At 34.9% G+C, this 12732-nt stretch overlaps 1 protein-coding gene across 1 annotated transcript in view; it reads right to left on the bottom strand.

Annotated features, from left to right (window-relative positions):
- Positions 1-12732, bottom strand: part of DGKB (diacylglycerol kinase beta) — a gene marked incomplete at its 5' end in the record, with an annotated part of 260260 nt that overhangs the window by 224163 nt on the left and 23365 nt on the right. The window contains 3 exons of the mRNA XM_026036252.1: positions 6354-6473; positions 7023-7097; positions 9424-9473. Coding sequence (XP_025892037.1) covers positions 6354-6473; positions 7023-7097; positions 9424-9473 — 245 coding nt within the window. The remainder of the gene's footprint in view (positions 1-6353; positions 6474-7022; positions 7098-9423; positions 9474-12732) is intronic.

The raw sequence follows: 12732 nt of genomic DNA, 5'->3' as shown, positions 1-12732 counted from the left end.
TTTTCCTTATCAGAACAACAAACAAGTCTTGATGTGGATGTTCTGCCAATTAAAACACTTAACTGTGTTGCAGACTGCAACTGATGCACAAATCCATTACATGAACACAATGCACTTTTGGAAAATAGCAAATTAAATTTTTGCTCTTATGCATTGCCAAAAATCAGCAATAAAGTGCTGCATATGATTATGTATGTACATAACTTTTTAAAACACTGCCTAGGAAAAAGAGAGATAATGTGAAACAAAGCCAATGTAAGACTTTAAGTATAAATAAAATCCTTATTTCTGACACATCAGTGCATTTAGTGACATTCAGTCATTTTGCTTTCATATCCTGAGAAGGAGTTTAAAAACAAATAGTCATTAAGAAGAACACAAAGCAGGGCAGGTACAGTAAAATTTCTTCCTCACTTTATTATACATCACTGAAAATGAAGCCTCCATATGTCATACAGAAACATTAGCACACATTATGACATACTGGCATTTATTTTGGAATACAACAGTTTTCTTAACTTATAGTCCTGACCCTCCTATCACAGGTTTGTTTGACAGAAAGACTTGACCTTAAAAACGAAATCCCCCATGAAAGAGCCAAACTTCGAAAGCCTCATTAAGTTACATTATTTAGTCTAGGGTGATGTTAAATTACTTCTGCTTTCTAGGTGTTTGTAAACAAAARCAGCCAAAGAGATCTTAAGGTTCAAAACATGAAAGTCCTAGACATGACAAAGGTAAGAAAATATTTGATAAATCTTTATCCTAGTCAAGCATTATTTCATATAACAGCAGGCACAAAATGCYTGAAGTATCAGTCTTCAGAACAGAGCAACTTATATACAAACTAGGGAGACGGACACAAGGAAATCTGGTAAGTTATTCATATGCTGCCTATTGTTTTGGCTTGATTTGCTTTGGTTTGCTTTGTTTTATAAAACTTTACAAGAGGAAATCTTTGCAGTGTTATCTTTGGGTGATAATCAGGCAGTAAAAAGGTGAGCTGAGTCCACTAACCACATAGCATCTTCTTTTAACACAAAACTGTTAAGTTCTACATTTCTTTGATGGACTTTCAGCAAAGACTTGAGGTCAGGTTTTGTTCTGTTTAGTTGGGTTAGGCAAGCTTTTCTGAGTTTCTCTCAACTTAAAAAGGAGAAAGTTGCTCAAGAGATATGTTTTCTGGGAGAGTTCCTCATTTCCAACTTGCAAGAAATTACAGCGGAGGAAGGAAGGAAGGAGGAGACAACACTACCTCCACAATTTTAGTCCATGTAGCAATCAATATATTATCCTGACACCCAGAAATGCTTAAGTAATAAAACACATACAAGATGATGATGATGGGAAATGTAAGAAGGAGCACAGGAGTGTAGAAAGCTTACTTGTTTAAAGCGACTATCATAATTAACACGTTTTCTTGTCCCTGAACTGCAAGTCACCTGTCACCTGCAGAGACRGAAATGCTGTAGAAATTACAGTTTAAATAATGATAAATTTATGTCCTTCCATAAAATCCTGTATATTTTACACATCCTTAAAGACAAAACAAACTAGGCCTACTCTGACTGGGCTTTTACCAATCTGCAGCAGAGGAAAGGCACTTGCAAACTTCCTGCAATTAAAAAAAAAAAAAAAAAAAAAAAAAGGGGGGGGGGTCCCAAAAATAAAAAAGTAAAAGAAGGTTTTTTTTTTTTTTTTTTTTTTTTTTTTAGCAGCTCCTCGTATCTCGTATCAAGTCTTGCACAGAATAAAGGTTCCTCCCTCTGGTGGTAAACCTATGAAGTGATATCGCTAAAACTGCTCGCAGAGTAAGTTCTCCCACACTAGTAAGGAGGCGACACAGAGAGGGTAAAGCTACAACTGCTTCCAAGACAGCCTGCGTATGTATAAAAATAGCATACAGCTCATTTAAACTTCAGKCTTTTAGAAAAATCATCAAAATATTTCTTCAAGAAAGAATTATAAACTTAACATTGGGGAAAAAAGAAGAAGAAAAATAACTAAAAAGCCCAGATCATCCTCATTCATTTCTGAATTAAAGAAATGTAACTTTGCCAAACTGGTTCTGTGGGTTTTGTTTTGTTTTGTTTGTTTGTTTGTTTTTTCTTTGAAATTCAAACTGCGAGACTCTTCATGGGGCAGACTTAAAAATATTTTCAAGTTCCCGGTTTGGTTCTACTTTCAGATATTCATGGCTCAAAAAGTAAGTCCAAAATAATATAATAGAAAATACAAAGATAAGCATTCCCCATTCCCATAGGAGTGAAGTTTCATGAATTTATATCTGTAGACCCACAGCAAAATACTACAATCCATATTTAATCAAAAAATTGCAAATAATAATTTTTAAAATTCTTATGAGGTAAAAGTATAATATCTGGTGTTTGAGAATCCAAATTAATTTTTAAGAGCATTTTCTTCTGAATCAATTGAATCAAATTGATTTCAACAGAAATGAGTTTGTCTCATTGAGCTTTACTTTGATGCTCTGTATTGTAAACATTCAGACTATGTCTGCTTCAAAAAAGCAGGTGAAAAGGATTGAAGATGAAAATGGGCAATTTAAAAGAATTAAAGTGGCCCGAAGAGTGGCCTGACTTCCTATTATTTATCACTAAACTWACATTTATGCTTATGAAATAAATAAATGTTTATGAAAATAAATGCTTAGAAAGCATTTATTGTTGTCAGTTTTTCTCTTGCTCAGGGCAGCTTTTCATTAGCGTAGTACCAGCTGCAGTGCAGCACTGACATCTAGTGGACAAGAAAAAGGGAGCAAACATAGCATATTTTTCACTCCTAAATTCACTTCTTTCAAACATCAGCTCTTGTGAAAATTATGTATGAGTCCTGCAGGGCATCTGACACAGATCAYAGTGCTACATCACAGAACACCTATCACAAAATCATTTTAGAATAGAAATAAAATGCTTTCATCAAGACAGACTGGAAAAAAACACTATGCAAGTGAGCGATTCCTAGTGGACAGCAGCAGCCAATGCTTATGTCTGCCAAAAGCCCTCAGGAGTAAATCATCATATATATGCTTTTGTTCTCAATTACACAGAATCACAGGATGGTTAAGGTTTGAAGGGACCTCTAGACATCAACTAGTCCAACCCCCCTGCTCAAGCAGGAACACCTACAGCACGTGGCACAGGGTCACATCTGGGTGGGTTTTGAAGACCTCTAGAAAAAGAGACCCCACAACCTCCCTAGCAGCCTGYTCCAGGGCTCTGTCACCTTCTCAGTAGAGAAGTTCTTCCTCACATGCAGATGGAATCTATTGTGTTTCAGCTTGTACCCATTACCCCTTGTCCTATCACTGGCCACCACTGAGAAGAGTTTGACCCAATCCTTCCTACATTCACCCTTCAGATATTTATGCATATTAATCTGATACCCTCTCAACCTTCTCCAGGCCAAATAGACCCAGTTCGTTCAATCTTTCCCCATAAAATGGATGCTCCAGTCCCTTACTCATTTTGTTGCCCTTTGCTGGACCCTCTCTAGAAGCTCCACATCCTTCTTATATTGGGGAGACCAGAACTGTGCACAATACTCCAGAAGAACTTCACACAATTATCTATTTAAATTTTTTGTTTGGACTCAAACTGTGTCGAAAAACACRGGAACAGGGAATCATTGTTTCTGTCCTGGAACATTACTACAGGTAAAACGTTTTTTGAAATCTGTTCTACTTCTTTGACAACTACATATCCCTATGACCACTGCAAGTCTTGTTTGTTTGTTTGTTTRTTTTTTCCCATACAGCAAAACACATGCAAAAAAAATAGGAAAATAAGAATCTTGTATCACTATACAGGTTCAGGAATCCTCTTCAGGAATAAAGCACAAATTCAGAATAAAACTGGATATTAGCTGGCACACGCAAGCTGCATGCATATTGACCTAAAACTGCCATACTTTAGACATTATAGTTTATGACTGAAGACTCCAGTATTTGAAAAAGAAAATGCAGTGACCATTCTTTGTCACTGTCATACTGGAACGGCACTGAAATTAATCTCTACTTGGCTTTATTGCCTTAGTTCATAATGGAATAAAAAAGTACTTGGCTAAAGCCAAGAGACTGCAATATATATATATATGTGTGTATATATACATACATATATATATATATATATATATTTTGTATTGAAAATATGCCTTGAGAAGCAAGGGAACTTGCTTCATATTAAAAGGTTGTATAACCTGGGATTTCTGATCTTTTTTTTAACACTGAAGGGTACCTGGACATTTCTCAGAAGCCTCATTCAAGAGATTGTTGCCTTTATTCTCTCAAGCTTTAGAGATGAGACAAACAAAAAGCACAGTCCTGGGTGGCTGGGTTAGCAAAATGTAGCAACAGGATGTAAAGAGAAATGGTAATAGTCCACCAACTGAAAGGATTAGCTTTACAACAGCAAATGTATCACAAAAAAAATGAAGTCCACAGTTTACAAAAAACAGTAATGGATAGGTGTTAAAGATTGATTAACTTTTCAGTCTAGATACTCCGTTTTGATTATTTCAACCTGTGTAAAAGCAGTAGAAGTAACTTTTTTGCTGTTTTAATGGAAAATGTGAATTTGACTTTTCTCACAATTACTATGTAAATGATTCAAGAGATCAACATGTCTTTGAAACATGAAAAAAAAAGGAGCCCTTTTAAAGGATGCCATCAATTCCTAGCAAATCATTAGCAAATGATGAAAAACACAACTCATATGACTCTCTAGGTAATGACATCATTTGTTTTACTCTAATGCAAATAACTAAAAATAGGTTTATTCATCAAAAATATATTTTTGCATAGAACTATATAGACTTGAAGTTGTGAAAAAATACATTTCTTCAACACATGAAAAAACATGGGAACAGCCTTAATGAGATAGATATTAATCCATAGTAGTACTGTTCACAGGACTATGGAATATCAGTCACTGTGTCGGCTTATTTGTTATTTTCTTAGTAACACTAAGTAACACTTAGTAACACTTAGTAACACTAACTAACACTTAAAAGGATAAATTAGCAAATATATGCCTACATTGCTGCTTTATATTTATTTAGCTTTCGCTTTAAWACAGAAATAAGCCTCTACAGAATGACTTGCATTAATTTATCATAGAATTTAAGCATCTTTATATTCTGCAAGTATCATGTCCCAAAATAACTCATTAAAAAACATTCATACTGTAAGTGCCCAGTAGTTATATACTATACTGATTGCTTAAAAGAAAGTGTTACTGTTTGTCCAGCATACTTTTGCAGAAGCAATAAAATATAACCTGATATAATTTTGCTATTTCATGATAGAAACATAATTGAACTTTCTGTTTCCCCATCCCCTTTAAAACTAGGAAATCAATAATTGCAGTGCTGATTAAAATGTTCTGTAAAGTTATCCTCAATTCAGATATCCAGATGTAAATTTGATTAATAAAAGTATAAGGTACACTATTTTGCAAGAATTTCAGATCTTCTGCTAAACATATTATTGCAGATTTCCCTATGTTTTAGTCTTTGTAAAAACAAGATACTACTGATTGAGTGACTGCAGCAGTCTGGACTTAATTTTGTTGGTAGCAGTTAATGGGGAGAGTAAAAATTATTTATTTTTATTATATTCTGGTTGATTGGAAAGTTTTGAATATTCTAAATAAAAATGTTTTATATCAGCTCACAGAAAAGTATTGGAAATTTATGCTGGTATATACATGATCAAACAACTATAGACAGCAGGTGGCACTGGCAACATGCCAATGTTAAAGGTACCTGTGTTGAACTTTTATAAAATTGATCATATTGTCTATTTCTTATCTTTATTTTGAAGCTGTGTAAATGTAGAAAGAATAAGCACTTCTTTCATAACACCCTATCCTTCAGTGTAAGTGCTCTCTCTGATAATGCTGCTTGATCTGGTTTACCGAGTTGCTTATGGAGAAGACATAGCAGCTCTGTTCACAAGGATACAGGACAAGAAGCAACGAGCACARGATGCTTCAGAGAAAACTTCATCTGGATATCAGAAAAAAAAATAAACAAAACCTCACAGAACAATCAGACACTGGAGAAGGTTGCCCCATGAAATGGTGAAATCTTTCTCGCAGGAAATATTCAGGACTTGGCTTGGCAGGGCGCTGGATAACCTACTATGAGGCTCTGCCTTCAGCACRAGCTTGGACCACATTAACTCAGAGGTCCTTTATAACCTTGACTCTTCTGTGATTCACTAGGGTTAGTCCACACAGCACATTATCATACACAGAAGCCTAGACACTGTTCCAAGCAAGTTGCTACATAGGGGAATTAAAACATATTTTGACTTTTATGTCAATACTTACATTCTCTAATCCAAGAAGCACCAAGAGCGGGATTGTTGTCATTCCCCCTTGGATCCACTCTTCTAGAGACACAGTGCCATCATGATCATAGTCAATTTCTTCCATCATTTCATGGAGGATCTACACAGTTTTAATGAAAATCCTCATAAATTTCATATCCTAAGGTAATAGTAAGAACAGAACTCTGATCTCACATCCATGCACAAACAGTAAGGAAAATAGAGTTAATATGGCATCTTGGGAAGAAATGTACTAAAATGACTAATGACAGTTGTGAAGATAAAACTGCCTATTTTTATTTATGTTTTATTAAAACCTATTCACAAACTAATGGTGTATTTACGATGTAAAATACAACTCAGAGACAGATCCTTTTAAGAACTTTTCTGGGATATGTCAATTGTATTTTAAATATTAATTATTATATGCTCTGAAGGATAGCCTTAAACTTTAGCAAAGAGCTAAAGCAGTTCATAGAATAGATTTAACCAAAAAAAAAAAAAAAAAAGACCTGTAGAAGTGCTACTTAATATTATCATAATAAAGCATAGATTACTATAATTACTGATCTTTCTGATATCTAAAATCACATGAAGGAGTTAAGTATCACAAAATTATTAAAAATATTCTCTTACAATATCAAAAATGGGTGATAAAATGTATGCTTACTGGACTCAGTTCAGTAACATCCCATTCAAGGTATTCCGCAACATGCATCATTTGAGCAATGATATTTTCAAGCTCCTATAAGCCCAAAAAAAAGGAATGATAATATTTAGCCCAATATTACAAAAGGCAATTTCTACTGCAAAAAGCTTATGATTCAAACCTGTTGCCTTTAATGATAGTGTTTTGTCAGCACTAAAATATATGGAAAATTACATTTCTAATCCTGCAAACATTATGCAGTCATTATCTAACTTCTAATCAATGTGCAATGTGATTGTTACCAAAGCCAAAAAGAACAGAGATCCATTGAGCAGTAAAAGGAGAAATAACTATGTAAATGTATTTACCCTTGCAGAAAAGGTTTTTTTTTTTTTTTTTTTTTTTTTTTTTTTTTTGTGAGRAAAAAAAAAAGGTTTAGGGCTCATATTTAGCATGCTACTTTAGCAGGAAAAATTTACATTCTTCATTTGACATTACAAACGGACAAACAAAAAAACATTTGTTTAAATTAACTAACTTCAATTTGTCAGAGTTATTTCAAAGTTTTCTCCCTATATTCTAGGAGTTTAKGAAGGCACTGAGTAGAAATGTTGTGTTAATAATAACAATGGGAAATATTCTGGACATAAATGTAAAGCACAAAATCTGCCTCTTGATTAGACTCCTCATTATTATGTTCAAAGAACTCTCTAAATATCCAACTCTGGAAAAAAACTCCTGAGGATTTRCACTAAAGTTGGACTTGAGAAACACATAAACTGCATTTGCAGATCTCTGTTTGCATGGGAATTTAACTACACGAGAGGCTTATAAGCAAAATACAGAGGCAAATTTTTGAAATATTTCCTCTAGAGTAATTAATATCCTGTGAAARCAAGTCTTTCACTTGAAACAAATCCTATTTTGTAGCTTTTACTATTACAGAGATAGCAAGATCAAGAAATCCCTGGTTAAATGTATTAATGTACTTTATTTACTTTTCATTTAAAAGAGAAAATGTGGCACAAAACCAAAGAGAAAGCAAGTCAATTAATCTGTGAATAATCTTGCATTGACTAATCCTGAAACTGTGGTGTRATTTCATACTTCAAAAAACAAATTTCAAATTCTCATGTTATTTAAGACTCAGAATCTCTAAGTGCACAGGTAGGACATGTTTTAACAGTTCTTTATAAGGAGTGGCATTTTGTGTAGAAATGCAATTTCTCTATACTCTGACTGCATTTTGTGCACTATGTAGAAACCTTTACTGCAACAGACATCCCACTTCTCCTGTCCTTGTACAAACAACTGAACATATAAAACTAAAAGCATAGCTGAGTTTAGACTCTCATTTTACTGTTTTTAACAAAAAGTCCTCTTGCTGGAAGCTGCATATTTTTCCTCTTATGTGAAACCACATCACTAGGTAAATAGCAGGTATAGTCTACAGAGGTGAAATGTGGACCAACAATGAAAGGACAGCCTTTGGACTGAAAGAAGTAACATTCTTTCTTCCTAATYGTACATTTGACCACTGCTTTAATGATCTGAAGCTCATCCTATGATTTACAGTAAATTCCATCACTCTAAAAAAAATTATTTTTACTCAGCAATTGTAAAATTCAGAACATTCTAATGGAAAGAAGGCATCAAGAGGACTGTATAACCTAATACAGAGACCATTTCTCATTACTACAGTGTTGTAGTTTCCTTTGGTAACCTATCACTAGTGCTTTCCTATAATCATGTGTAAAATTTGATTTGTAAACATGTTCAGGCGCTTGTCTAGAACCATTTCGTATTCTCATACTGTGTTTCTCATGACTAGTTATCCAATTAATGTCTTATATTCCCTATCATAAAGCCATATATCATATATCTAAGACATCATATATATATGTCTATGAATCTTAGCTTCCTTATTCTTATATTACCTGTTYACTTTTCTTCTATCTTTGATTTCCACTCAAATGTTTGCTTGGGCTACTGCTCAAAATTTTAATCTTTAATATTGCTCCTCAGTTCTCAATAAGTTTTGACATTTCTCTTCTCTGCTTGTCCCAACTGTGACACTCTCATACTTGCCCTATTTATAGAAATCTTTCCAAACTGCACACTCATATACCTGTCATAGAGGCACGCTGAAGTTTCAAGAATCATGTTCTGCAGTAAAATATTATAAAATCAGAAGGTTCTAGAAGTCATAAAAGTATGTGACAATTCATAGAGYTGTAGATGAGGAGGGTTATGGAACAGCTCAGAGTTACTTTCAGAATGCATGTTGTTTCTATTGAGTACAACTTATTCTGTTTCTATTAATTCAGCATAAATACAAAGTTATTTGTTATCGTGAAGTTTGCTACAGGTATACCATTACTTCAACAATCTACAATATATCAAAATTAATAAATAAAATTACCGAACTATCCAGGAATCCATTCCCATCTGTATCATATAATCGAAACATAACTAAAARGGAAACAGAAAGAAGAGAGAAGGAAATTCATTTGGAAAAAAACAGTAATATTATCTCATTTTAACAAATGCAAGTTTCAGAGAATGAACAGCATTAACATTATTCTCCATGTTAATTAACCAAGCAAATCTCTTGTATTCTATGAGAAACACTCAGTGACTGCCCCATGACAGTGCCTCCAGTGAGACACATGAGCAGGCCACTGTGGTAGCATTTTTTTCTTGTACAAGAGGTAGTAGCTGATTTAATCTGTGACACTGGCTTCCAGTTCATCCTAGAAAGCATCTATTTTCAAAGGGAGCACCAACAAAAAATCCCATCTCTGACACTTTGCCAAACATATGATAACACGTGCCAGGTCAAGTAAATATTGATAACGCTGTTGAAATTTTAATATTATTCCATTCCCACCTTTGCAGCTATCGCAATTCAACATTGATATCACTTTAGAAATGTGTTCTGACCAGCTAAATGAAACAATAGATTATTAATATAAGTATCTAKTCAGCCAAATCCAACAATAAACATTACTCATACATGTCAAGACTCTGTCAGCTTCAGACTACAACCTAAACATGTTTCACCTTTTTCAAAACATATTTTCAAAATGCTGAGGAACTACCCAGACAAGAATAGCTTTATGTTGATAATGTCTGGAATGAATATATTCTTTCATGTTTCTAGCATTACCTGATTCTAGCCATAAGAGGTGCAATATCCATTGTCAGCAACACATTTAAAGGCAGCTTACAGACCTGGATTAGAGTGCAGAGCAGAACAAAGCTTATACCTTTAGCAGAAGGTGTAAGCTTTTTTTACATTAAAAATATAAAAAATAAAATCTAGATGTCTAGAAATACTTCACTCTTTGTCCAGAGTCCCTCATGGTGGGGACAGTTTCTCAGTCTTGCTAAATCACACCTCCCTCAATAGCGTCCAGTTTATMCCTAAATGAACTGTTTTCTAAGGAGCAAGAAGACAGAAAGACAACACAAAGGGCATTGCAGTGTTTCAACTCAAAGCAAAATCCAAGTCTTACAAAATACAGCATATGACATATTAACAGTGAATAATTTGATTACACTGGATCTGCAGGAAATGTAGCTRTGTCCAGTGAATTCTGCAAGCTAAGTTTATTTACTGTTCTCAGTCAACAACAATATAAGTGATAAGTGAGAGGAACTTCTTAGCAATTAGAAAGCAAAATGAGGGAAATAATGTCATTATGTCATTATTTTTGACTTAAGAAAAAAAAAAAAAAACACTTAAACAGGCATTTGTATCAGTGTGCTCACTTTATATCCTCCATTCCTACCATCTACCAATGCTGATCACCTAACTGAGAAAACAAACAAGTATTATGCCTCTCCTTCACTTTAATAATTTTAGACACTATGATATGCCCTTAAGTGTTGTAATGCAAAATGGAAGACGTTTACTCTAGAATGTAGTTAAAAGCTACATTAAGTCCACTGTAAATAAAGTCCTATTTACATAAATACATAAATTATACCATAATAACACCTGAAAAAAAAAAGTGTTTCTTTGCTCGCAATTACATAGCAGAAATGCCTGGGTGAAAAAACATGGTTAAAACTCACCACAGACTGTCACTGCCACTATACTTCTTCCAAATCTGGAGTACTGCCACTATGCTTCTACCAAACCTGGAGTATTGTGTGCAGTTCTGGGCTCCCCAGTATAAGAAGGATATGGAGCTTCTAGAGAAGGTCCAGTAGAGAGCAACAARGATTAAGGGATTGGAGCATCTATCTTATGAGGAAAGACTGAATGAGCTGGGCCTGTTTAGCCTGGAGAAGAGAAGACTGAGAGGAGATCTGATCAGTATGTGTAAGTACTGGAGGGGAGAATGTACCCTAAGGGAGCAGGGGTCCAAACTCTTCGCATTGGCGGCCACTGACAGGACAAGGGGCAATGGGTACAAGTTGAAACATAGGAGGTTCCATCTGCATGTGAGGAAGAACTTCTTCATTGTGAGGGTGACAGAGCCCAGGAACAGGCTGCCCAGGGAGGTTGTGGAGTCTCCTTCTCTGGAGGTCTTCAAAACCCACCTGGATGTCACCCTGTGCTACATGCTTCTAGGTGCCCCTGCTGGAGCAGGTGGTTTGGACTGGATGATCTCTAGAGGTCCCTTTCCAGCTTAACTGTTCTGTGATTCTGTGAAAGCTGCCCTCAGAAAGAAAGCTAATATTATCCGGCAAAGGTACCATTAAGCATTCACAGTTTCCACAGGGATGAGTCACTGAATCACTCAGCGATAAAGTTCAAATGATATGGTTCTGCCTCCTCCATGATTGCACTGCAGTGATAGAATGAATTCTCTACAGCAGYTACCACTAGGGCAGCAGTAGTTTTAGCAGCTTTCTGATCTTTCTTCATTTGAGAGAACTCATTTTAGATTTTTTTTTATCATGAGTCAGCAGTTCTGATCAGTCATCTGAAAGATATTAGCACAATTATAATTGTTTCACCTTGGTAGCAAACCAAATCTCTCCAGYTACATAGGCAGTACATAGAGATAAGGCTCAATCCTAATTCTTTGCTGATGTTTTGTTTTGAATAACAGAATGATGGATTACAGACCATGGCTGTAATCTCTTTTCTATTCATACRTTTCTAAATATTCATGTTCTTACTGATCTACTCTGTCTGAGAGAAAATAGAACAAACAGTAAAAAGTCCTGAACAAAAATCCCCTTGCAAGCAGTAGAGCTGGAGCTATCCTTTCATATTCATTTTCACATCCCCTAACATACTTGATCTGGCTGATTTAGAAATGAGACTGTACACTTAACCTTTTGTAAGTAAATGAAAATGTATTAAAGTTACCAAAATGAGAACAGCTGTTGCACTGCTGAACTTTCAAAGTTGAGGTTGACATACCCCTAAAATTACAGGAGTTGGAAACCACAGCCTTTACAGGAGAAACTGGAAAATTCATTTGCACATAGACACACATACACATGTGGATTGACTGCACTTTCTATTTTCACTACTGCAAAAACACAAAAAAAAGAATCAGGGCATTCTGGAAGCCTGTGTCAGGATGGAAGGGACTTACAGTCTTGACAAGAAATGACAGCAAAAATGCTCAGCTCATAATTTTTAGAGTTTCTTTTTATAATTATGCTGAGTRTACAGTATAAAATGTACATTACTACTTGTAAGCACATAATCTTCATGGAGTTATGGTACCTATGCAGGTTGTGCTCATGTCTAAAGCCCTTTCTG

Source organism: Nothoprocta perdicaria, unplaced genomic scaffold (genome assembly GCF_003342845.1).
Source record: "Nothoprocta perdicaria isolate Ctin4 unplaced genomic scaffold, notPer1 scaffold_173, whole genome shotgun sequence".
NCBI lineage: Eukaryota > Metazoa > Chordata > Aves > Tinamiformes > Tinamidae > Nothoprocta > Nothoprocta perdicaria.
This window is presented reverse-complemented; position numbering and strand designations above follow the sequence as displayed.